Source organism: Rhodotorula toruloides (assembly GCF_000320785.1).
Source record: "Rhodotorula toruloides NP11 unplaced genomic scaffold Scaffold21, whole genome shotgun sequence".
Taxonomy (NCBI): domain Eukaryota; kingdom Fungi; phylum Basidiomycota; class Microbotryomycetes; order Sporidiobolales; family Sporidiobolaceae; genus Rhodotorula; species Rhodotorula toruloides.
The window spans coordinates 1-23,227 of NW_015622981.1; the positions used below are offsets into that span (position 1 = coordinate 1).

Genomic DNA, 23,227 nt, shown 5'->3' on the forward strand with positions numbered 1-23,227 from the left:
CTTCATCGCTTCGAGGAGATGATGCGAGCGAACGTACCTCGAGAGCCCAAGTCACCGCATTGTAGGTCTCTGCGCCCGGCTCAGTGACGTAAACGCCTGTCAAGAGACGCTTTGGTAAGCTTCGCGCGCCCCACGGGAGCTTGCGACCAGGAGACTTGCCGAGTCCAAAGCGGGGGTACGTCTCGCCGTCGTTCAGCTGCACGCGGGACTCGATGGTGTAGTTGTCCGCACTCATAGCATTGTCTAGCAGGGCTCACTAGGCCGAAACAAGCTGGCGAAGAAGAGGGAGAGACGTCGGGACCAGAGACGACGGAAGGTTGCCAGGCGCTCGGCCAGTTCCGATTGCATGCGCTGCAACGTTCGCAGGAACGCGAAAAATACAGAAAAGAATCGAAGATGTAGAAGGAGAGAGACCGTGAGAGAAGGGAGGGAAAGCGCGGCTGTGGCGAGAGACGAGTCGGAAGTTTACTGTGCCGCTGGCTGGCCTTCGTCCGGGGGATGGTTCGGGTCGATGACGATGTATGCGCGAGACCATGTGAATGGACTCGAGGCATCCTTGCGGCTGCTGCGCCTCGAGCGCTCGATGACTGTGGACGGCGGGAGTGCCGCACGATGGGGCTTGATGAGCGTGAGGCCCTTGTCGATGTCGGGAACGACGAATGCGAAGCGAAAGTCGGCAAGTTCGGCGTACGGACCGAGAGCAGTGTAGAGGGACAAAATCCCGCTGAGCTTGACGGTGTGGCGGCTGCTGACGGTCATCTGGAGAGCGAGTACGACGAGGTGCCCGTCGTCCTCGTAGTACACGGCGACACCATCAAGGGCCGGGAACCCGGGCCGGGGGATGTAGAGGCCCGAGGCGAGGCGCGGGAGAGCCGAATCAGTTGAGGCGAAGGATTCGTCGAGGGGAAACGCCGGTTTTTGCTGAGAGATGCCTGCGTAGTCGAACTTGGCGACAGCCTCCGCAACGTCCCCTTCGTTTTCTTCGATGTTGGCGGTTACCTTGACGAGCGGGAGAACGAGGGGGACGCGCGACAACCGAGGAACCGAGAAGGCTGATCCGTCGGCGAGAACGGCGAGAGCGCCGCAGAGCTCCATGATACGAGCCGAGTACACCTCGTGAGTGATCCCGTGCACGATCGGGTGGTGGACGAAAGACCGAGCGTGTCGTGCGAGTTCGACGATCGCAAACTCCTCGAGCTTCCTTCGCACGAAGAGCTCCAATGGTGCCGAGGCGGGCTTGACGATCGAGTTCGGAAACTGGAGCGAGGGTCGAGGAACGTCGGGAGTCGGGAACTCGGTGAAAATCGTGTGAAAGCCCTTCTTCTGATACTCGTCGCCGATCTTGAGCTCCTTCGCGCGCATCTCCAGATAAGAGATATCGTCGGCCGGGGCAGGCCGCACAGGGTCGTCGTCCCTGCCCGTTCTCGTGTCGATGTTGATGAGGCTGCTGAAGATCCCTTGGAAGTGGGGAAGGCCGTCGTGGAGGTCTTCGAGTCGGCACTCGGGCGGACTAGACTTCTCGCTCCTCAGCTGCTGCACCTTTTCCACCGGCACGCGGACTGAGCGTCCAAGGAGGTAGACCGCCTCGCGGAAGGTGTAGGCGGGGCCGGTAGTTGGGAGACCGGGAGGTAGTTGGTAATAGGTAGGCTCGCCTGGAAGGAACGCCGAAGGCGGAGGTTTAGGTTCGTCCTTGTCGGTGACAGGCTTAATCGGTAGCCTCTTCTGCAGCTGGGCGGCGAGAGCGTCGGATGCAGGAGGGGGAATGACCTCCTCCAGGGGAGGAAGGTGCGTTTCCTGAGTGCTTGTGCGCTGCAGATACGCCTTGGGAGAGTCCTGCCAGGACAACGGTGACGACGACGTGCTATCGAGCAGCTTCCTGCGCCAGGCGGAGGAGGACACGTTCAGTCAAGGCGAGAAGAAAGGGCGAAGAGCCACGACGCACTCGAGGGCTTCGATTTCTTCGTCTGGCCAGCCTTGTATCGTCCAATGCAAAGTCGGATGAACGCGGGTCGCCAGCTTGAGCCAACGGGGAAGCCTCGGCGACGTGGAGAAGAGGAGGACGAGCTTGGGGATCAGGCGGTCGGCGAACTCGTCCTGCAAGTCCACCGTGCCGTTGAGACTCGCGTCCACCAGCGCAACCGTTGGACGCAGGAAGCGAAGGTGAGGAAGCAGCTCGAGCGGGATGTCGAAAAAGGGTCCGGCATCGCAGTAGTAGTCGAAGGTCGTCCGCTTCGTCTCGGTAACGATGCATGGGCGACGCGCCTCCCACAGGCGCCCGCGCTCAACCCTCAAACCTCGCGACTTTCCTGTTGCACGCAAGTGAGCGTGTAAGCACGACTGCGTGCCGGAGGACTTCGGCGGTGCGATTGAGAACGAGAGCTGCGACTCACCGGATCCAGGTTGCCCATAGATTACCAGCGCTGCTCCTGATCGTCCGCGCTGTTCGACAGTCCAATCGACGACGGCGCTGATCCGCTCGTACTCCGCTCGCAGTATATCCGGACGTACAGGATCCGCTGCATCGTCGTTTTCGATGTCGGGCGAGTATGCCAAATGCAGGACGCCGTTCGTCACAGCTCCGTTCGGTTTCCCCCAGTAGTCCATGTATAGCGAGGTCTGATACGCGGTCCTTGGGTTGCCATTGTGCCGGTGGTTTTCGACAAGATACTGAAGGCCTTTGGGCGAGATGTCTTCCGACGAGTCGAGAGAGTAGAACTGGGTGTCGACTGTCGAGCCTTGAAGGCGGGAGGTAGGGAGAGGAGGAGATGACGAAGTGCGCCCTCGCTTGTGAGGAGGAGCGTTTGCCATGAGGATGGGGGAGACGAGGACGAGATTGGAAGCGAGCGTGAAGAGGCGGGCGCTGCAGCGGCTTGTGCACGACAGTCGTCTGGAAGATCGTACGTGCCGCTCAGCGCGTCGAAGCGATGTCGCCTGCCGCAAGGGAGGGAGGGAGGGCGATGACGAGGCGAGGGAGGAAAACAGTCGACACTGCGATAGGCGCCGCTTGAAACGCTGTGAGATGGTCGTGTCTCGTCGATCAGCGGAAGAATAGCTCTGAAGCAGCACTAACGACCCGTCTGGCGAGAGCGAGCGAGATGGAGACCGCCTCATCAGTGAACAGCCGATCCCTCGTCCTCGACCACCCACCTCAACCGCTTCTCCGGGTTCGTGCTGGCTCGATGAAGGCTCAGAAACCGACATTCGTTCTTCACGAAGAGGCAGAGTCGTCCCCAGCGTCCTGTTCGACCTCGAGGGAACGCGCAGTCCCTGCTTCTCCCCACCATCCTCCTCCCCTGACGACGCACCTCTCCTACCGCCGCTACTCGCACGACGAAGGCACCCGCACGCCGCCCTCGCACCACCTGTGCGACCTCGACGAGGAGTCGGCGCTCGAGTCGACCGGCGGCGAGAGCGAGAATGACGCTCTGCTCGCGAACGGAAGAAGCGCGAGGGGGACGCCAAAGCGGAGACGGACGCTGCCGCAGAACGGATACGGAACGCTGGGAAGTCCGCACGGGAACTACTTGACGTTGAACGAGGGGGCGCCGTTCAAGCGGACCGAGTCGATCCTCCGCCTCACGGGCTTGATCGACGACCGCGCTGGCGAGTACGAGAAGTTCCGCAAGACGGATGAGGAGCTGAAGAAGATGCCGAAGAAGGTGCGGAAGTTCTACGAGCGGCAGAATGAGCAACTCGTGCGTCGGCGTCTTCCTCTCCTTCTTCCCGTTCCGTCGTTCTGACGGTTTGCTAACAAGTTTTTGCACGCAGGACGCCTTCATCGAGGTTGACGAGATCCTCGACAACGCGCGAGCCAAGGCTGCCACGGGCGAGCTTCTGCCGATCGGCCAGCACAGCTCGGAGAAGCAAGACGACCATCGCGCGGCCGTCAAGTGGGCCATCGACTTCAACCTCGCCATCAACATCCTCCTCATCATCGCGAAGATCGCCGTCGTCTTCCTTTCGCACTCGATGTCTCTCATTGCCTCGACCGTCGACTCGGCTATGGACCTCCTCTCGACCGTCATTATCTTCGGCACGAGTCGCTACATTGAACACCGCGACTGGAAGTCGTCGTACATCTACCCTACCGGCAAGCGCAAGATGGAACCGCTCGGCGTGCTCATCTTCTCGGTCTTCATGACTTCGTCATTCCTTCAAGTCTTTATCGAGTCCGTCAACCGCCTCTTCGACAAAAATCTCGAGTTCACCCGCCTGCCGCTCGTTGCACTCCTCGTCATGGGGTCAACGATTGTCATCAAGGCGGGAGTCTGGCTCAGCTGCCGAGCTATCAAGAGCGCGTCCGTCGAAGCTCTGCAGCAGGATGCGGAGAACGACGTGTGTCCTCAGTGCTGGTCTCTTGGCCCTGATCTCCCAGACTGACTTATCAACGCCGGCGTAGATCGTGTTCAACTTCTTCTCGATTCTCTTCCCCTTTGCTGGCCAGCTCATCGGCTTCCGCTACCTCGACGCGATGGGAGGTGCCCTCCTCTCGCTCTACAGTGCGTTCGCAATCCCATCACCCCATCAGGAGAAGCCTCGTAGCTCAGATACCTCACGAAATCCCCTTTGCTGACGCGCTCGACCCGCCCTTCGCAGTCATTGTCGAATGGGTCGGCACGCTCCTCGACAACGTCCGCAAGCTGACCGGTCGCCGCGCACCTCCGCAAGAACACCAGCGCATCGCCTATCTCCTCACTCGCTTCTCGCCGCTCGTCGAGGCTATCCAGCACCTTAGCTTGTACTATTCCGGCGAGGGTATGGTGTGTGAGGTGGATATCGTCTTGCCGGCGAGCACGAGCTTGACGGCGTCGCACAACCTCGGAGAGGCGTGCCAGGTGCGTTCGAGACTCTCCCTCTCCTCGCTACACGCAGTCGCTGACGCTCCTTCATCCCCGCAGTACGCCATTGAGCAGCTCAGCGGGATTGAGCGCGCCTTTGTTCACGTCGACTGCACCGTCAATCCGCACTCAGGCCACCTCGAGCGATGAGGCGTCGAACCCTTCGCCTCGACTCGATTCGCCGCCTCGCCTGTCGTCCTCTCGCTTGCATTCGCATCGTCGTCCGTAGCTGGTCTCGGACGGCTCCATGTAACCAGTCCGTGTTGTCGACACAGCATCTCTTCAGCTCACGACGGAACTATGAGCGATTGGGAAGGTCGGCCTGCTTACAGCCGGGACAGTCCAGCGCTTCCTTCCTCCGTCTCGCATGCGCTCTGCGTTCTCTGGCATCGAACGGAGATTCCTCGCTTTTCTCTTGGCGAGCGGGTCCCACTTCGACCGCTCGGTCGACGATGCTCGACTTCCCCTCGAGTCTCAGTGGATCGCAAGGGTGCATGGCTCCGCGTTCGTCTGTTCGGCCGGCTCTGCATTTGCTTCGTCGTCGTCTCCCAGGACGAACAGGTCTCCTCGACGAGTGTATCGACCGCGTCAAGTTAATCCGAAGCAGGCTCCCTGCCTCGTACTGCGCTCTTCCTTGCTGCGACTGTCGCGGTTCGCCTGCCGAGATGCAAACATCGCTGTCGATCATCTCGAGCTTTCGCTGCTGGCCCCGCACTGTGCATCGCAGCCGAGCAATCCGCACTCCGCGAGAGAAAAGCGTCGTCCGTCCCGCTGCCTTCGCCCGTTCGTCGTTCGTCGAGCTGGTGAAGCTGGTTGTGTCGCTGCCAGAGTTCTAGGTAGCTCTGCTGTCCCGAGGACGGTCCCGCTTCCACTCCCGCCTCGTTCGCAACGAGCGAACCAGGTGACGCCGCTGTTAGACGGCGACGATGACGGCGGGCGACGACGAGAGCGCGCTCGAAGGACATACAGCGTGCGTATAACTCTCTACAAACCCACCCAGCCCGCCAGGAGCGAGGGCGAGGTCGAACCTCTGGCGCTCACCGCTCACCGCCTCCCGCTGGTCTCGCTCAACTCGCTTTCGCGCTCGCACAGGACACCGGACAGCTTGACGGAGCGCGCGGTAACGACAGACGCGTCCGCTGAAGCGCCCTGCGGCAACTCCGGCTCTTCCTCGCCTCCTCCCACGACCCACACACCACCCGCTCGATCCCTCTCACTCGACACGACGTCGCTCCCGCCGCCGAGCGCGCCACGCAGGTCCAGCCAGCAGTACGCGCGGAAGGCAGAGCTCGCGCCGCCCATCGACCTCGCGACTCTCGTCCGACCGGCCCACAACAGCGCCGAGTACTCGCCTCTCGAAGCACCGCGGCTACCGTTCTCCAGCCGGCGCACGTCGACCTCGAGCGCGTCTTCAGGTTCACACTCGCCTCGGCAAACCCACTCGCGCGCGTCCTCGTCCTCCAGCCTCGGCGAACAGGCGCGACTCGCGCGGGTCGAGCTTGCAGGACGATCGACGCACGTCTCCTCCGGTTCAGCCGGACCAGCAGCCAGTGCTCGCTCGACAGTCGCAGAGACCGGGGGAATGAGGCGCGCGTACGGCGGGGCGGACTTGAACGAGTCCGCGCAGGAGCAGCTCCTTGACGAGCCCGAGCGGGCCAAGGGCTATGCGGATCCGTACGCGTGGGAGAGGCCTTTGGATGCGGTCAACAGGGTGCGTACAGCTCTGACCGAGGCGCGATTCGCTCCTCCGGCCCTCGTCGCGCAAGCTGACATCCCCCTCCCCTCGATACATGCAGTACTCGCGACTGCTCGATGCTTCACCCGTCACTGCGCCCTCGGTCGACAGCCGCCGCCTGTCACGACTACCGCCAGGCGTCTCGATGCTCGACCCGTTCGGCTTCAACCTGACGAACGACGCCTCGCCCTACGACCTCGCGCTCTCGGCCTCACAAGCGGGACTCGCGGCAGGAATCACTTCACCCGCCCGCTCGTCTGTCCGCGCCAGCTACATCGGCTCCCCAGCCGTCTCTTCTACGCCATCCCTGTCTCCCTACCCTTCAACATCGAGCACCTCATCCCTTCCTACGACTCCCTCCCTCTCGCCCGCTCCCGAAGGCTCATTCGCGCCCGGCGCTCAGCCGTGGCTGAAACCCCGCGCTTCGAGTGCTGGCGAGCAGGGAATGGGGCACAACAGGTCGCAGGTGCGGAATGGGCTGCTTGCGGCGCCGAATGGATATGCGAGTCCGAGGCAGGCGTACGGGCGGAGCAAGTTGTCGGGCGAGATCGATGCGGATGTGCTTTTCTCCTCTCTGCTCCTTATTCTCGAGGAGCCTGTGCTGACATGAGGGATCCGGGTACAGGCCATGTCTGTCGCGTCCACCTCGAAACGACAGCCTCAGTCCGACATCCCCGGCGTTCCCACAGACGCCGACTACCTCAACTCGAAGCTCTACCAGCGTACGATGAAGGCGCAGAAGGCGCTCGAGAAGGAGCGCGCAAAGGCGGCGGCGAAGGGCAAGATTTCTCGCTACGACTCGTCCGGTCCGGCGAGCAAGTCGACCAGCTCGCTCTCGTCGACGCTTGGCGGGTTTGGCGGACTCGGCGGGATGCGGAGACGGAGTGGCGAGAGCACGAGGCCGCCCAGCATCATGTCTGCGGCGGGCGTGTCGGGGACGGCGTCGGCGCGGAGAGGCGGCAGGAAGGGACTTGGGTGGTTCCGCTCGAGCAGCGAGGCTGCGCTCGGACTCGGCTCGTCGACGTCGCCGAGTGAAGAGATCGAGGGCTCGATACCCGCGAGCAAGAGCTCGTCGCAGATCTCGATGCAGGCTGGGCGGTACGGAGCCGGTAGCAGCAGTCCTCGTCGTGGCGTGTCGCCGAACGGCTTCGCCCCTACGCCGACCATGCCGCCTAGCCCGAACTTGCCGAGCGAAGCGACGTTGCGTGCGATGGGCGTTTCGACGGACCAGCTTAGGGCGGCCGCGCAGGCACCGCAGTCGGCGCAGCGCCCCAAGTCTGGCTCGAGGCAGAACAGCAGCGAGAAGAGGAGCCCTGCGGGGAGTGCGCTCGGTACGCCTGTTGGGCCGCCTAGTCCAGGGCTGGAACAGGCGGCAGCACCGTCGCGTCCCGCTCGCCCGCCTCCTTCGCGCTCTGCCACCCTCGAACCTCCGCCCGCAATTCCTTCGCCTTCCCTCACTCCTCCACCTACCGCCTCGGCCGCGTCTGCGAACGGCCACCCGCCTCATCCGCCGTCTCTTTCCACCATTCCGCCTCGTCTCGCCTCTCGCACCGCTCTTCCCGCCAACGTCCCTCTCCCCGCTTCAGTCTCGCCTACTCGCTCCGCTTTCCCTGCCCCAGCACAGGGTGAACCGCCTCTCGCCCCTCTCCCGCTGGACAACTCGCCGACAATGACCAGTCCTCCAAGCCGTCTTCCGCCTCCCGTTCCCCTCCCCCAGCCGCCTTCAGCGCAGCAGGCCACGCTCGCCTCTTCGTTGCGTGCCACATCCTCCACCGCTTCTCCCGCCGCCACCGCACGATCGGAACCCGCCGCCGACGAGTCTCTCGCACCTCCAGTCCAAGTCAAACGGCGCAAGAGCGGCTTCGGGCTTCTGTTTGGCGGTTTCGGTGGCGGTTCAGCGTCATCGCAGCGGAATAGCGCTCAGTCGGATACGCCGAGCGGGCGAAAAGCGAGCCCGACCCCGTCTTCCACGACTTCGGTACGACAGGGCGCGGAGGGCGAGGCAGCTCGGGAGAAGGAGCGTATGCTGAAGCGGATAGGCGAGCGACAGCAGGAGCAGGAGCAGGAGCAGAGGTCAAAAGCGGCGCTCGGATCCAGCACGAGCTCGAAGAGCGACGCCAAGCTTGTCAAGGAGCGCACAGGTGGCGGAGGAAGCGGCTTCTTCGGCCGCAAGCCGCGCCTGTCGAACGCACCGGCTCCAAGCGCTGCGATGGCGCCGCCGCCTCCGAAGGGTGCGATGGCACCCGCGGCACCGCCTGCCAGGCCGAAGAAGGACGACGCCTCCTTTTTCCACCCCTCCCAAGCGATCTACCCCTCGCGCGAAGCCTCTTCAGCATCTCAACCGGCCTCGCCGCAAGTCGCTCAGCAGGGCATTCGCGCCGTGAACCCCTCGCCTCGGGTCCCGCAACAAGCGACCGCCCCGCCCAGCGCCAACTCGTCCGACTCTTCCGCCACGTTCGCCAGCCTCAGCTCGTCCGCCTCGACTCTTCCACCTCGCGGCCAAGCCGCCTTCCCGAGCGCTGGCGAGATGTCGCCTCAGCACAAGAAAGGCGCATTCGCCTCGCTCTTCTCGTCGTACGGCAGCATTCGCGGCAGGGCCAAGTCGACGCCGACAGCTCCTCCTGCATCGTCGCTGAGCTCGAAGGCCCAGTCGAACGGCTACCCGACGGACGACAAGGTTCTGCCGGTCCTCCCACCGCCAGCAGCGAACGGGCTTCTCAAGAAGCCGCCTCGCGGCCAGTCGCTCGGAACTGCTGGACAGCCCCAGGCGAACGGTCAGGCTGGTATGCTCGCCCACCAGAAGCCGTACGCGACATACGCGTGAGCGTCAAGCCCTTCCCCCGATCCTTCGTACCGACACTTGCCCTCGGCTTCCCACTCTTCCCTCCGCATTCGCATCGCCTCCTCTTACACGGACACTCGTTCAGCGGCGCGGCGACGCCGGATCACCTCGCAGCCCAGCCTCGAACACGCCTCTCGACTTACCTTCCTTCGCTTAATCACCTCGCCCCGTTATGACTTTCGCCCACTGCCGTACCGTCTTCCTCTTCCTGCCGTCCGCCTCGCATCCTGCCTTGGACCCTTCGTCGCATCGTCTTACGGTCAGCTCGCGGACACTCTCGCTTACGGATTGAAGTCCTTCTCGTTTCTGTGGTTGTCCTCGCATCGTCCGCAGTCATACTCCCCTTCACGCTCTTTGCAACGCGTCTCTTAGCCAGTCTGCATCGCTCTTGGCATCGCGCGACAGACCTGTCGCGCGCTGCCTTTCTTCCTCTTTGCCTTTGTTCATCCGCCGCGCTCTCCCTCGCTATTGCTTCGCTCCGCTTGGAAGAACCTGCTCGCGGCGCTGGTACTCAGTATGTCTCCTCCCTCCCCCGCTCCGGCCGCCAGCATCGCTCAACCCCCTCCTCAGCACAGCCCTCCATCCTCATCGCTTCTCGACGCGCGACCACCTGTGACGGCATGGAGCTGCACAAACACAGTCTTGCCTTCCCTCTCGATGATCTAGCAGCCCTCTCGTCGACCCAGCTCGCCCTCGTTCAGTTCCACCCTGAGGCGTCTCCCCTCGTTGAAGAGCGTGCGAGGGTCGAATTTGTTCGCCGCAGGGCTGCATGGCTTGAGCGGGAGAAGCAGAAGCTTGAGGCGGAGGAGAAGCCGGTCGTCGCAGTCAAGCAGGAGGTGGTCGACGCTGGGGTGACCGCTCTTGCAGGAGGAGCGAGCGTTGAGGACCTTGGTGCGGTCAAGAAGGAGGCAACCGAGGTTCTCACGCTGGACGACGACGATGAAGAAGTCGAGGTGTTCACGCTGCCAAAGAAGGGCAAGGCGCCGAAGGAAGTCAGGAAGAGGAAGGCTTCGCTTTCAGGGTCTCCCTCAAGCGCTTCGAAACGCTCTCGAGCAGCCGTCGTCGCTCTGAATCCGACGCCTACACCTACACCACCTCCCCCTCAGCCCAAAATCGCCAGCATTCTCTCCGGCCTGTCGTTTCGCAAGAAGAAGTCCTCAGCACCAGTCGACGCAAACCCAGCCATCGACCACGAACCGCTGCCTTTCGGTCTTCCCGGCGTAGGCACGACGGGCACTCCGCCTGAGCCGTCGCCCAAACCTAAGGCTGCAAGGCCCGTTGTCGAGTTCCCGGTCGACCTCCTCTACCGCTCAAGTCGCCGCCAATCCTCTCCTCCTCCGACTGTTCCGGCCCGACCTGCACTCGTCATCGCGCCAAACCCTCTCCTCTCGCGAGCTCTCACGCAAAACATGAGTGTCCCAAAGGACGAGGCGGATCACCAGTTTCTTTTCCGCCCGCCGCCGTCCTTCCCTGTCTTTAGCCCCTTTCCTCCGAATGCCGCCGAGAAGGGCACCGACCCGCTCCCGACCGCTCTCGTTGACAAGTTCGTCACTGTCGCGTTCGACGGCCTTTCGACGTCGGTCATTAAGGAGCTCCTGCTCCGCTTCCTCTACCGCAACCAGCACCGTCTCGCTCGGCGGCCTCTCGCGATTATGCGCTCTGCGCACTTTGAGGAGGAGTACTGAGAGGACGAGGAAGGCGAATACTGCGACTTTACCGCCACCTTTCTCCTCGCCTATCGCTCGATCGAGGATGCGAAGCTCGTCGTCGAAGGCAACAATGGAAAGACGTCGGCTGGACCTGGGACGCTACGAGCGAAGAGGTCCGGAAGATCTGGTGGAAGGCTCGCGATATACCGTACTCGCGGGTCTGTCCTCGCTACGATGCCTCCAAGGCTGACGAGCGCATCATCAGCGATGAGTACCATAGCGAGGCGGACCGGATCCTCTCGCGGACCACGCCGGTAGGATTCGCTCGCGACCTGGCGCAATACCTTCACGAGGAGAAGGAGGTCGTCTACGACGAGCGCCGTAGCGCTTGGATACGGTGGACGGAACGGTCGGACAAGGAGGAGGCGCTTGCAGCGGGGGAGAAGGAGCCAGAGTGGCCGACGTGGCCGAATGACGCGGCGGTCATCCTCAGGGCCACGAAGCGTCTTCTTGCCGGGATCGGGCGCTGGGAGGCGGAAGCGGATCGGCTGGCCGAAGAGAAACGCGACAAGCAGATACTCGTATCGCGGGAGCGCCTCTTCGCCTCGCGACAATGTGCGCCTTCGCCCCCAAGCCTCTCCTGCGTGTGTACGCTGACGTGCCTCACGGTTCCAGCGATATTTGCGCCGGCCGCGGTAGCAATCTCAAACAACGCGATCACCTCGACCTCCTTGCCGGTTTCTGGAATCACGCCGTGGGAAACATCGTCAACACGTCCGGACAGTATCACTCTTCTCGGCACGGCGACTGCGCAAGCGACCTCGGCAGTACCATCGACTCCGCCAAAGACCGTCGTTTCACCATCCGCTCCTCCCCCTCCTCGCAAGTCGACCAATAATGCCTTCCCTTTCTGATCAACAGCGTCGCCATACGACACTGCGTAGACTTGCCTTGTCGTCCTGGAACGTATCGCATTGTGCGCACTCAGCGAGCGGGCGACCCGCGCAACTCGCCCGTGTGCGCTTCTTCTGTTTCTTGTCGTTCGCTTCGCTCAGATCTCGCTTGGACTGGTTGTGACTCTCGCTTCGCTTGCTCTGCTTGAAGCTCTGTGCCGCCCTGTGCGTCTCTGCGCTTCCTCTCCTCCCCTCTCCTCCTGCGCCCCACATCTCCATCTACCAGCGCGGCGCCCTCCCCAGACACGACTGTGAGGGTCGCAGCAGATTATCAGGCGGGGAGAACGCTGCTCGTGGACTCGCGGTGCGGCCCGCTGCGACGGCGTTTCGCACGACCGCGCAGACCGGTCGAGGATGAGGAGGATGGACTGACGGGACAACGGCTCATCTGCAGGCTCGAAGTAGGGCACGAGTAACAGAAGCGTAGTACTGACACGTAGCTGCCTCGTGCAGGTCATCCTCCTTCTGCTCAACTCGACTCCGCACCTTCCCCTCGACATGACCTCCGCGACTCCGCCTTCAGGCAACCTCGCCTCGTACCTGCGATCTCTTCCTTCGATCCGTGAACGCTGTTCGCGCGTCTTCGCGCTCGCTCAGGAGGACAAGCTTGACTATTGGTCGCTCGACCTCTCTCGCGAACCGGAAATTATCGACTTCGTCTGCGGCCTCATCACGCGCGACTTCGGCACCAACTACGACTCGATCCCTCCCCACGGCCGATGGCGTCACTTTGTCGGCAACCGCGTCGACCCGCTTCTCGCTGCGTGGGACAAGGAGAACGTCGCGCCGCTGGAAAAGGCTCGGCGACTCGTTGACCTCATGGTCGTCAGCGTTCTCATGGACGCAGGCGCGGGCAACGACTGGAAGTACAGGCCAAAGGATGGTGGAGAACCGATCGCTCGGAGCGAAGGTCTCGCCGTCGGAAGTCTCGAGATGTTCGAGCAGGGCATGTTCAGCAGCGAGGCGGGACAGCCGCATCAGGTTGACGGTGCGCACGCTCATTCCTATGTCTCAAAGTTCAGCGTGCTGACCTTAGGACCTCGTTGAGCCCAGCTGTCGGCCTGTCGAAGATCAAGGCCGACGACATTGCGTCCGCCATGCAAGTCTCGGAGTCGAATCCTATGACCGGCATCGACGGTCGAGCGCAGCTGCTCATCCGACTCGGAACCGTCTTGACCGACTCTGCCAGCTCCAGCTACTTTACTCAGTCCGGCGTCTCCCGACCCGGTCATCTCGTCGACTACCTCCTCTCGCACTCGTCGTCTCAGATGCTTCCGTCGCCTGTGCTCGGCAGCAAGATTGCGGTGAAGATGGACACTATGTGGGAGGTCGTTGTGTCAGGCTTGAGCGGTGTCTGGCCGGCTACGCGAACGAAGATTGATGGCGTCAGTCTGGGCGACGTCTGGCCAGTCGACTGTCTCAAGAAGCTCGGTGGAAAGGAGGGTGACGAGCTTGTCAGCTTCCACAAGCTGAGCCAATGGCTGACGTACTCGCTCATCGAAGTGTGAGTCTCGCTGGACCTTTACTCGCTGCGCTCTTCCCAAACTCGCCCGCTGACTTTGGCTCGCAGCATGGAGACGTTGCTCGGCTGGTCCTTCATTGGCAAGGAGGCGATGACTGGTCTCCCCGAATACCGGAACGGTGCGTTCTCATCGAACTCCGCGTGCACCTTGTTCGCAACTCACGGCTGTATTCGCAGGCGGCCTCTTGATCGACTTCAACCTCCTCCGCCCGAACATCCCCGCTATGCTCAAGTCCTTCGACCTTCCCGTCCCATCATCGTCCTCAGACTACCCCTCTCTCCTCGACCTGCCTCCCTTCCCGCCTTCTCACTCCGCGATGGTCGAGATGCGCGCAGTCACGATCTGCATGCTTGACCGGCTGCACGACGGCATCAACAAGAAGCTCGGCGTCAACCTCTCGCTCCCGCAAGTCCTCGAGTCCAGCACGTGGAAGGGCGGTCGCGAGATTGCGAAGAAGCTGAGGCCGGAGACGGGCGGTCCTCCGTTCAAGTATGTGGCCGACGGAACGGTGTTCTAGAGTCTGACTGGTCGCAATCGCGTTGCTGCTTGTTCGAGCGGGTGACTTTGGTGAGCGTGCGCCCGTTTGCACTTCTCGCTCTTTACCTCCTCCTCGCTTCGCCTTTGCGCTTCCTCCGCGGCAGCGACTCGTCCTTCTTGTTCTTCAAGTGATGATCGTACGCTCTGCCCGTCCCGAGCTGCTTGCCCACTTTGCCCATTCTCATCACTTCCTCTTGACCTCCTTCCGTTCACCACTTCTAGACTACGCTACCCGCTCGCTACGACTCTCAATGCCAGACTACCCCTATCTGGAAGGCAACGCAAGCCTAATCGCCTCGCTCAAGCTCCAGCGTGCGCCGCGATAGCTCGCTTCGCTTCGTCCCGTCAGCAGCTTATCCCGCTTCTCTCGCCGCACACAGCACATCCCGAGGGCGGCTTCTTCGCAGAAACTGTTCGAACGGACCAGAAGATCGCCTCTGAGTTCGCGGGTAAGCTTGCGACGCCGTTCCCGCTGCATTCTCTTCTCAGCGCAGAGGTTGATCTCCCCGTTTCTCGCACACAGATGGAAAGCAGCGAAACCTCGCGACGCAAATCTACTACCTTTTGACACCCGACTCGCCGAAAGGCAAGATGCACAGTAAATAGAATGCTTGCTTCCTCGCGCGACTTGCACGACTGAACTATGCGCTCCTCGCAGTGAACAAGTCTGTGGTTCGTCTTGACGACTTCCTCCCGCTGATCCTGGCGGCTTCGAGGCTGACGCATTCGCTGCGCAGACCTTCCACGCGCTTCACGCTGGTCGCGCTCTGTACACCCTCGTCAAGCCCCTTCCTCCCAACAGTCCCACCGGCGCTGAGCCCGAGATCAAGCACGTCGTGATGGGCTCCGACGCGTCCAAGGGCGAAGTACGGCAGTTGTTCGTCGAGGGTGGATGGTGGAAAGCAAGTGAGATCCCAGAGGAGGATCTGAAGGTTGGCGAGGAGGATAAGGAGCATACTGGCTGCTTGATCTCCGAGGTGGTCGTGCCAGGTGCGCCGCTCACGTTCACGTGTGCGCTCGAGAGCGCCTGCGCTGATACTCAGCGCGCAGGATTCGACTTCGGAGACCACAAGTTCTTGAGCAAGCAAGAGCTCCTGTCGCTCTTCAACGGTGACGAGCAAGCTGATGGCGTCCAGAAGCTCTTGCCGTACGTTAGGGAAGATTGAGCGAGGCGACGGAACAGAACAGACGTCTCAGGACCCCCTTTAGAACGAGTTGCTGTGCGTATCGATTGCAAGTTAGGAGTGGTATCTATGCGTCCGCGAGCTCGATGGCCGGTCCTGAAGTCGAGGTGAGCATGACACGAGTGATGCCGGCTGCGCAGTGGTGTCAGCGGGTCGCTTCAGAGGCGTGATGGAACGAGACGCACGTCGCCTCTGCCGCTGCACAGACCCGCCCTTGTTTGACCCAGTTCCGCCGATAGCCACGTCCGAGACCGAAGCGAGCAACGTGTGCACGTTCTCCGCCAGTTGGTCGGGGTTGAAGTGCAGGCGGCCAACGACTGCAAGACTCGTCCCTCGTCAGCGATGAAAGGGCTCCGTGCCGAGATTGAAGGTAACACACCCGCTCGCACGACGCCCCTCGAGTCACCCTTCCAGTCCAAACCTCCTCGCGCCTCCTGGATCGCCTGGACGACATCCTCCGTGACCGTCCCACGCTTGACACTAGGCATCAGACCCCTCGGACCGAGCGTCCGCGCCAGAGTCGGGTTCCGTTGGAAGAGCGGGAGGAGCTCGTTGGTGGTGATGAGCTTGTCGGGGCTGATCTTTCCGAGGAGGATATCGTCGACGAGTTCTTGTCCGCCGACGATGTCTGCGCCGGCCTGTCGCGCCGCCTCGGCCTGCTTGCCCGATGCAAAGACGACGATGACCTCGTGCTTGGTCGAATTGGCGCATGAGTGAGGGAGGAAGGCACGACCTCGAATGGCGTTGAGCTGGATGGTGCCAGTGGGCTTGACCTGGACATTGATGTCGTAGGAGAGGTTCGGCTGGAGTGGTGTCCATGCCTGAGCGTCCCAAAGCACCCGGTCAGCCGGTGCGAGCCTGGATTGTCAAGATGTAGCGATGAGGACGGACCTGCAACACCTTCGCTGCCTCGTCAAGCGGCAGCCGGATCTTGCTCCGGTCCGCATGCGCACCCTGTCCCATTTCTGCCCTCCGTTTCCGCTCGAGCGTCACCTTGTGCAGCGCCGAGTAGACGCGGGCCTTCTCTGCGGGTGCGGTGGTCGCGAAGGCGCGGGAGGATGAGGCCGCCGCGCGGGAGGATGTCGAGGGCACGAGCTGGGCCCGTGAGGATGCCAGCAGAGCTTGCGCACGCCGCGAAGCCATCGTGAGCGGTGAGAGCGGCGTCGAGAGGGTCGACCAGCGCGAGGAGGAAAGCGCGGAGGTGGAGTCGTCGAGCGCGCTTGCAACTCGCGCAGAGGCGGTTTGGGCGACGTAGAAAGTGCTCACAGCAGCTGCTGAGCAGACTGGACCAGCCGAACAACCCAGGCGAGCGACTTCGAGCGACACCCTCCTCCTCGTCTCCCACGCAAACCGACAAGAACAGCAGGAATCTAGTACATTCCGGCGCTCAAAGAGGTACACAGCACCGCGAATGCAAAGAGGAAGTCCTTCTCTCCCCAACATACAGCCTTCCGCCCCCTCTCATGCGTCCATCGAGTCCCGCTTCTTGAGGTAGGACAGGCGGTCCTGCTCCCGCTCCGGCCGAGACAACGCTCCCCTCCTTCCTGCATCTGCGCCAAAACCACCAACGAGGTCGATCGTGCCGTAGATCGCGCCGGTGAAGAGCGCGAGGCCGAAGGCGGCGGGGAGAGAGCGGTGGTAGAGGCCGAGGAAGAAGCCGGCTGCTGCGCCGCCCGCCGCGCCCGCAACGCCATTGTCGTGCGACTCGATGGCGTTGGCAACCGCTGCGTTGGTGAAGCCGAGTGTTGCGCCGACAGTGCCTGTGGGCGAGGAAGAGTGAGCGGACTTGCGAGCGACAGACCAAGCCTGGCCAGCTCTCCACGGTGCTCAGGAATACTTCTGTTTCCCTCACACCGCAAGCACGGCCGTCGAGGACCGGTACGTACCGAAGACGGGGATCATCCAGCCAGTCCGCGTGAAGACACCCATTGCGCCCTTGTTGTGCGTCTGCAGCGCGTTCGCAACCGACGAAGAGAACAGTCCAACACCGCCGCCGAATATGGCGCCCTCTGCGGCGCGCGCGACGGGCGAGTCGGGGTGGTAGGCCTTGGGGAGCTGGGTCGGCTCGAGCGGCGGGAGGTATGACCGGGGCGGGAGGACGATGTCCTGCGTTTCCCGGAGTTGCTCGTACTGCTTCGACATCGTGGCAACCTGCGCGCGCTGGGGGGAGAACGGGGAGCGGGTTGGCGAGGCGGGGAGATGAGGAGGACGAGACGAGCTGGACTCGTTGGAAGGGCAGCAAGCGAATCAGTCTAGGTCACTAGCTGTCTGCGAGACTGCTCGGCACACTCACAGGCTCGCTGCTGGCTGGGCGTGAGACGGTGACGGACGACTTCCTCACGCACCCTCTCGCGGGTGGAGTAGCCCTCGACCACAGTCTCTCACAGCTTCATCTGCATTCTTACTGCTACAGAATGAAGGCTGTTTATGTCTCGAAGGAAGGGCGCGAGCTGCAGGATCGCCCCATCCCCTCACCCGGCCAGAACGAGGTCTTGATCCGAAGTCAGTCCTGTTTCGCCGTCTCCTCCACACTTCCACCTCGTTCAGCGGTCATCTGGGCTCGAAGGACGGCGGCTAGAGTGCTTTGGAGGGACTGCGCGGGTCGTTGGACGGAAGGATGCGGTGCCGCCGGACTTTCGCCTCCTCCACTTGCACGTTGGCCGAGGTGGGGTCAACTAGGTCGCTCAGCAAGGTTATACTGCTCCGAATTGACACCTTTAAACGCTCTGCAGATGTCGCTGTCTCGAGCAACCCGAAGGACTGGAAGATTGTGCGTGCCCGCTCCTCCAGACGTGCATTTCCTCAAACTCGCTGACCTTTCACTCGCCCTGCAGCCCTTCTACATGGCTCCGTACGCCGCCGTCGAGGGCAACGACGTCGCAGGGTACGTCGAGAAGGTCGGCGAGGGCGTCACCAAGTTCAAGGTCGGAGACAAGGTCGCGGCGTTCACCAAGATGCGAACTGACGACAAGTACGGCGCGTACGCCGAGTACTCCGTCTCGCCTTCCAACACCGCTTTCCACCTTGGCCGCAACACGTCGTTCGAAGACGCCGCCGCCCTCCCGCTCGCGTACAGCACAGCTGCGATCGGACTGTTCAAGCGTCTTGGCTTGAGCGAGCCAGACCAGCCGGGTCAGCGAGACGGCGCACTCCTCGTCTGGGGCGGGGCGACCACTGTCGGTGTTTACGCTATCCAGCTTGCTAAGGTGCCTACACATTTAATACCTGACTCAATCATTCCTCGTCCAGCTGACATTGCTGTTCGTCCCGCCCTGCAGAAAGCAGGCTACCACGTCGTCGCTGTCGCAGGCTCTTCTCAAGACGTCCCCAAGTCCTACGGAGCCGACGAAGTCCTCGACTACCGAAACAAGTCGACCTCGTCTCTCGCCTCCGAGATCCGCCAGTCCTTCAACGGCAAGGGCGTCAAGTACATCTACGACGCCGTCTCGGAGGGTACGCTTGACGTCGTCGCCGAGGCGCTTAAGGATGTCGAGGGATCGAGTTACACCTACGTCCTCACTTACAGCGAGGAGCAGCTCGAGGCGCTTCCCTCAAACGTCCACGCCGAACGGACGCTCTGCGCGACAGCATACGGCGAAGACTCGGACTTTGCGGAGAAGTGGTTCGACTGGGTCGGAAAGGCGATCGAGGCAGGCGAGTTCCGAGCACAGAAGGTGACGGTCGTGCCAGGTGGACTCGAGGGCGTCGAGGAGGGCCTGAGGAGGTTGCAGCAGGGTGAGGTGCGAGGCGAGAAGCTCGTGTACCGCATCAAGGAGACGCCGGGACTCGCCTGAGGTTCTGCAATGCGAGCGGGAATGCGAGATGCGATTGCGTGCGAGAGGAGCGACGGAGTTGGAGCTACAACAAAAGAACGACATGAGGCGGAATAAGCTGCGAGTCTAAGAGTAGGAGTGCTGGAGATGCGAGCTCTATGCTTCGCGAACGACAATCTTTGACTGAACCTCGACAATCTTCTCTCTCGCGTCGCCCCGGTCCGCTTGCCGCTTCTCCTCCTCAGCCTGCCTCCGTTCCATGCCGTCCCTCGCCAACTTCCGCAGGTTCTCGACATACCTGGTCGGGCCGCGGTACGAGATGCCGTCGCCGAGAGGGAAACGAGCGGCGAGATCCGACTCGTCGAGCTCGACGCCTTCCTCGCGCGCGCGCTCGGCGGCAGCAGCGACGTCGGCAGGGGTGATGCCGGCAGGGAGGATGACGCTGGAGAAGGCCCTCTGCAGGCTGCGGGTGTCGGCAAAGAAGGCCGCGATGGCGCCAGCGGGCGTAGGGCCGCCCGTCTTCGTGTTCGACGACTCGACGTTGTAGCCGACCTGCCACGTCGGGACCTCCGCGTCCCTGTTGAGGAACTCGGCAAAGACGTTCTTGCCCGTGCTGCGGCGCTCGACCGAGACGGGACCCTCCTGGAAGACGCCGTCGAGGTAGTTGGACCCCTTGAGCTCGAGCAAGGTCATGTCGATTCCCTCGACGAGCCCCGCCAACACCTGCTTCTTGTCATCGCCCTCCAATCCCGACTCCTCCGCCCGCGCCTCCCCTTCTTCGAGGCGTGCCATCTCGCGCTGCGGCGCTACGAACACCCGCAAGACGTCCGTGTCCTCCTGCGCGGCGAAGGTCAAGTTGACCGTCTCGTCCGGGTAGCACTTGGTCGCCTCGTCGAGGACGTGCTCGAGCGCGCCGAGCGAGAGGCGGAAGACCTGGTCGCCTGCTTCATGCGAGCCGAAGAGCGCCTCGTCCATCTCGGCGATCGGCACGTATTGGAAGCCGAAGAAGCGCTCGGTCGAGTGGTAGGCGACGAAGATGCCGTCCATGCCGCCGATTCGCGCCTGGAACTGATACTTGAGGAAGGCCGAGCGGATCAGGTCCTGCCGGGCAGAGTGCGTCAGCTTGCGGAGCAGAGGGCGTGAGATGATCTACGCACGTAGTACTCCCGCTCGAACGACTCATACGCCCCTCGCAACCGGTCGATGGTGTAGCCGGCAGCGGCCTCCCAGTTCAGACGGTCTTGTCGGACGGCGACTGTACTGCGCGTCTTCAAGTCGAACGTCTTGTTCGGGAGGTACTCGTTGCAGGCGTCGAGCTGAGAGCGGAGGACCATGTCCTTGGTCTGCGAGACCGGCAAGCGTTAAAGGCGGGACTCGGCTTCGAAGGCAGGATCTGCGCACCTTGGCGTAGTGGTAAGCTTGTCGGTCGTTCGCCTCGGAAGGGGCGGGGTCCTCGGCATCGACAAGGAACCGCTTGAACTCGCTCGCCTCGGTGGTCAACAGCTTCTCCATCAGGTGTCCCTGCACAACATCATCGTCAGCGCATCCGGATGAGCTTGGAAGCTGGCGAGATACTCACGTAGTCGCGAAGAACGTTGAGGTCGGCCGTCTTGTCAATAGATTTGTCGGCGTCGATAGCGTAACGCCCGTCGCTGTAGTTGAGAACGACCGAGGCCGGTAGCTTTTGGCCGAAGCTGAAGCCGCGATCCTAAGTATGTCGCGGGAGCGTGAGTATAGGAACTTGGAAGAGACAGCGCCGGGCGACTCACGCTATCCTCGAACCCTTGACTGAGCATGCTCAGGTTGACGGGCTTGTACTTGCTGAGCCAGAAGTAGATCTGCGGGACCGCAGCATCAGCTCTGAGCTCAGCGCCCAGCGTTTGTAGCGAGTACGCACCTGGCAAAGCATGCCGGTCGTCGAACTCGTACTCCCGACAAATTTCCGATCCTCCGCCTTCGCCAGCCCCTGCAACGCCTCATCCTTCGAACTCGTGATGTACTGCGGCAGCTTCGAGAAGTCGAACTTGTCGATGGGCGGCACGTTCTCGAGCGTGTCGCGGGCAAAGTTGTAGACGCCTGATCGAGGGTCTTGGAGGAAGTGTACGCCGGGGTTGAAGAGGACTCGGTCGAGCGAGTGGGCGAGAGTAGCGATGGGGACGGGACCGCCGGGAGGAGGGATCGAGTCGAAGGAGATGTTGCCGGGCGTGAGGACGTGCTTGTAGGTCGAGATGTCGATGGGTTCGACAGGCGGCTGCTCAGACTGGTACAGCGTCGGGTCGCTGCCGTCCCACGCCTTGTTCTCGGACGCAGGCTTCGGCGTTCGCTTGCGAGCTGTGAAGGATCGGAGGAAAGTCAGTACGAGCCGTCGGACGAGACGGGAGCCGGCGCGACGCACGGCCACTCTTCCTCGTCTGCGGCAACAATCCCGCCAGCTTAGTCGTCGCAAGATTTGGCTTCCACCACTTCTCCTTCATAAAGTCCTTCTCCTCCTTGACCGCATCAGCCATCGCGGCATCCCCTCCAACCGCGAGCGTCTGGGCGATCTTGTCGAGCAAGAAGGGACCGTTCCGGTCTTTGGGCTTGGGAGCGTTGGGGTCGATAACGCGCGAGGTGCTGCCGTTCGAAGCTTCGATCTCCACGATGCGCGAGCCGTAGATGCGAATAGCCTGCTCCTGCTCGGCAAGAACGTGGCGAACGGTCGCATTAGCATCATCGAGCACCCGCAACCGAGGAGATTGACGTTTACGCACCATGTCCTGCATGTCGCGCGGCCACTGCGCCTCCAGTTCGTTCATCAGCCGCTCGCGTTCCGCAGTCCGGTCGATGGGAACAGGTTCGGGCGGAGTGTAGCGCGGGCTGGGCTGCCCGCCTTCGGCGAGGTGTGCTGGAATGTCGCTGCGGGTACGGGGGCGGATGGGTATGTCGCTGGGTGCGGCTTCCGCCTCGAGAGCTGCCGACTCGGAAGCAGGGTCCTGCGAAATGCGAAGCATCAGCACAGCTTTCATTCACAGCGAGAAACGAACACACGGTCTTCGGTGGAGAAGCGCTGTGGAAAAGCCCGTTCAACCGCAACACGGAGCGATACCGCTCGACCTCCTCGTTCTTCTGTCCCGTCGTCATTGTTTCCCAAGGTCGCAACCGCGCCTGAAGAGCCGATACCCGCCCTCGCAAGAGCTTGAGCTCCTTCGTCGGGACTTCGTTCTGCGTTTGGCTGAGGAATCGTCGGGCGGCGTAGGTGAAGCGCTGGTGGGGCGTCTGCGCATGGGATGAACGACGCTATCAGCTTCTCCACGAAAGCCCGTGCAACACGTCGGATAGATCGACGCACAGGTCCAACCATTTCCCCTCGCTCCATCACTTCATGGACCTCCGCACGAATGGTTGCCTGACTGTGGCCCATGTACCTTCGGCGTGCGACCTGCCATTGCTTCTGCGAAAGATTCCGTCTGCGGCTCGCCTCACTCTTGCCGGTCGCCGGGGCCGTCCCCTCCGGTGGTGCTGCAGACTCGACACCCCTTTCGTGCGACTCGCGGACGCCCTTCTGCCACCCCTGCCTCCCCTTCTGCTTCGTTACGAGTCGTAGAGGCGTCTGCAGCTCAGGGATAACAGCTCGAGGCTGGCTGGCGTGTGGTGCGGGTGCCGAGTCGAGCTGGATCGAGGGGGAGATGGCGAAGGTGCGGCGGAGGAGAGCGGGCGGCGGGCACGTCCGGCAACGTCTGGAGCCGCACCGTGCTGCTGATTGGAGCGCTAGCATGGCTCACAGCAAGGACAGGCTCGACAGGAGCGAGCACGTCGCGATGGAGTGAGAGCGAGCTTCACTCTGGCGAGGAGGAAGGCAGGCGACCTGGCAACAGCGTCCTGCGCGTGTTCTGGCGGCGTGGCAGGCGCTCACAAAGTCTCGAGAGTCTATAGCAAGCGCGACCCGCAGCTCTCGAGCCAGATACGCTCTCCTGCTCCTCCTCGCGGCAGAGAACCGCGATGAAGGCAGCAACCACGCCTGATCGGTTCGGTAGTTCGTGCAATGCAGTGAACAGTTCCGCCTGTACCCTCACAGCCCGTCAGCAGCCCGCCCGAGTGCCGTTCCCCTCTTGCCGTCCTCCTCCGCCGGGTCGAGGTCGAGGAAGACGACTCCTTGACCGCTGGGTGCGTCGTGTTCGCCAGTCGCCGTGAGAGTGGAGATTTGGCGCACTGCA

The 23,227-nt window shown here is 62.4% G+C and overlaps 10 protein-coding genes and 1 pseudogene across 11 annotated transcripts; 6 read left to right on the forward strand and 5 right to left on the reverse strand.

Moving 5' to 3' along the window:
* On the reverse strand, positions 1-235 carry RHTO_03461 (hypothetical protein; annotated as a pseudogene; the record flags this gene model as incomplete). The annotated part of the gene is made up of 2 exons: positions 1-96; positions 160-235.
* A 230-nt stretch (positions 236-465) lies between these two features.
* RHTO_03462 (uncharacterized protein) lies at positions 466-2,808 on the reverse strand (the record flags this gene model as incomplete). Its single annotated transcript, XM_016417132.1, has 3 exons — positions 466-1,876; positions 1,943-2,306; positions 2,391-2,808. 3 exons carry the CDS (start codon positions 2,806-2,808, stop codon positions 466-468), a joined length of 2,193 nt encoding a protein of 730 aa, XP_016271345.1.
* A 371-nt stretch (positions 2,809-3,179) lies between these two features.
* RHTO_03463 (cation diffusion facilitator) lies at positions 3,180-4,988 on the forward strand (the record flags this gene model as incomplete). Its single annotated transcript, XM_016417133.1, has 5 exons — positions 3,180-3,695; positions 3,769-4,335; positions 4,400-4,499; positions 4,597-4,835; positions 4,899-4,988. 5 exons carry the CDS (start codon positions 3,180-3,182, stop codon positions 4,986-4,988), a joined length of 1,512 nt encoding a protein of 503 aa, XP_016271346.1.
* A 776-nt stretch (positions 4,989-5,764) lies between these two features.
* On the forward strand, positions 5,765-9,397 carry RHTO_03464 (uncharacterized protein; the record flags this gene model as incomplete). The annotated part of the gene is made up of 4 exons (XM_016417134.1): positions 5,765-5,808; positions 5,931-6,549; positions 6,635-7,132; positions 7,199-9,397. 4 exons carry the CDS (start codon positions 5,765-5,767, stop codon positions 9,395-9,397), a joined length of 3,360 nt encoding a protein of 1,119 aa, XP_016271347.1.
* Positions 9,398-10,035: 638 nt separating this feature from the next.
* Positions 10,036-11,978, forward strand: RHTO_03465 (uncharacterized protein; the record flags this gene model as incomplete). Its single annotated transcript, XM_016417135.1, has 3 exons — positions 10,036-11,093; positions 11,189-11,679; positions 11,740-11,978. 3 exons carry the CDS (start codon positions 10,036-10,038, stop codon positions 11,976-11,978), a joined length of 1,788 nt encoding a protein of 595 aa, XP_016271348.1.
* Positions 11,979-12,515: 537 nt separating this feature from the next.
* RHTO_03466 (uncharacterized protein) lies at positions 12,516-14,057 on the forward strand (the record flags this gene model as incomplete). Its single annotated transcript, XM_016417136.1, has 4 exons — positions 12,516-13,005; positions 13,071-13,521; positions 13,588-13,658; positions 13,717-14,057. The coding sequence occupies 4 exons, from the start codon at positions 12,516-12,518 to the stop codon at positions 14,055-14,057; spliced, it is 1,353 nt and encodes a 450-aa protein (XP_016271349.1).
* A 271-nt stretch (positions 14,058-14,328) lies between these two features.
* RHTO_03467 (DUF985 and Cupin, RmlC-type domain protein) lies at positions 14,329-15,243 on the forward strand (the record flags this gene model as incomplete). The annotated part of the gene is made up of 6 exons (XM_016417137.1): positions 14,329-14,389; positions 14,458-14,526; positions 14,601-14,675; positions 14,736-14,749; positions 14,815-15,067; positions 15,128-15,243. 6 exons carry the CDS (start codon positions 14,329-14,331, stop codon positions 15,241-15,243), a joined length of 588 nt encoding a protein of 195 aa, XP_016271350.1.
* An 85-nt stretch (positions 15,244-15,328) lies between these two features.
* On the reverse strand, positions 15,329-16,404 carry RHTO_03468 (50S ribosomal protein l1; the record flags this gene model as incomplete). Its single annotated transcript, XM_016417138.1, has 4 exons — positions 15,329-15,393; positions 15,447-15,578; positions 15,641-16,082; positions 16,153-16,404. The coding sequence occupies 4 exons, from the start codon at positions 16,402-16,404 to the stop codon at positions 15,329-15,331; spliced, it is 891 nt and encodes a 296-aa protein (XP_016271351.1).
* Positions 16,405-16,722: 318 nt separating this feature from the next.
* On the reverse strand, positions 16,723-17,403 carry RHTO_03469 (mitochondrial inner membrane translocase complex, subunit Tim17/22; the record flags this gene model as incomplete). Its single annotated transcript, XM_016417139.1, has 2 exons — positions 16,723-17,021; positions 17,148-17,403. 2 exons carry the CDS (start codon positions 17,401-17,403, stop codon positions 16,723-16,725), a joined length of 555 nt encoding a protein of 184 aa, XP_016271352.1.
* A 272-nt stretch (positions 17,404-17,675) lies between these two features.
* RHTO_03470 (zinc-binding oxidoreductase) lies at positions 17,676-19,055 on the forward strand (the record flags this gene model as incomplete). The annotated part of the gene is made up of 4 exons (XM_016417140.1): positions 17,676-17,763; positions 17,994-18,031; positions 18,096-18,467; positions 18,540-19,055. 4 exons carry the CDS (start codon positions 17,676-17,678, stop codon positions 19,053-19,055), a joined length of 1,014 nt encoding a protein of 337 aa, XP_016271353.1.
* A 135-nt stretch (positions 19,056-19,190) lies between these two features.
* On the reverse strand, positions 19,191-22,788 carry RHTO_03471 (RNA processing-related mitochondrial RNA degradation; the record flags this gene model as incomplete). Its single annotated transcript, XM_016417141.1, has 10 exons — positions 19,191-20,135; positions 20,192-20,377; positions 20,436-20,555; positions 20,614-20,742; positions 20,804-20,872; positions 20,932-21,365; positions 21,430-21,706; positions 21,785-22,006; positions 22,062-22,289; positions 22,363-22,788. 10 exons carry the CDS (start codon positions 22,786-22,788, stop codon positions 19,191-19,193), a joined length of 3,036 nt encoding a protein of 1,011 aa, XP_016271354.1.
* Between the last annotated feature and the right edge of the window lie 439 nt (positions 22,789-23,227).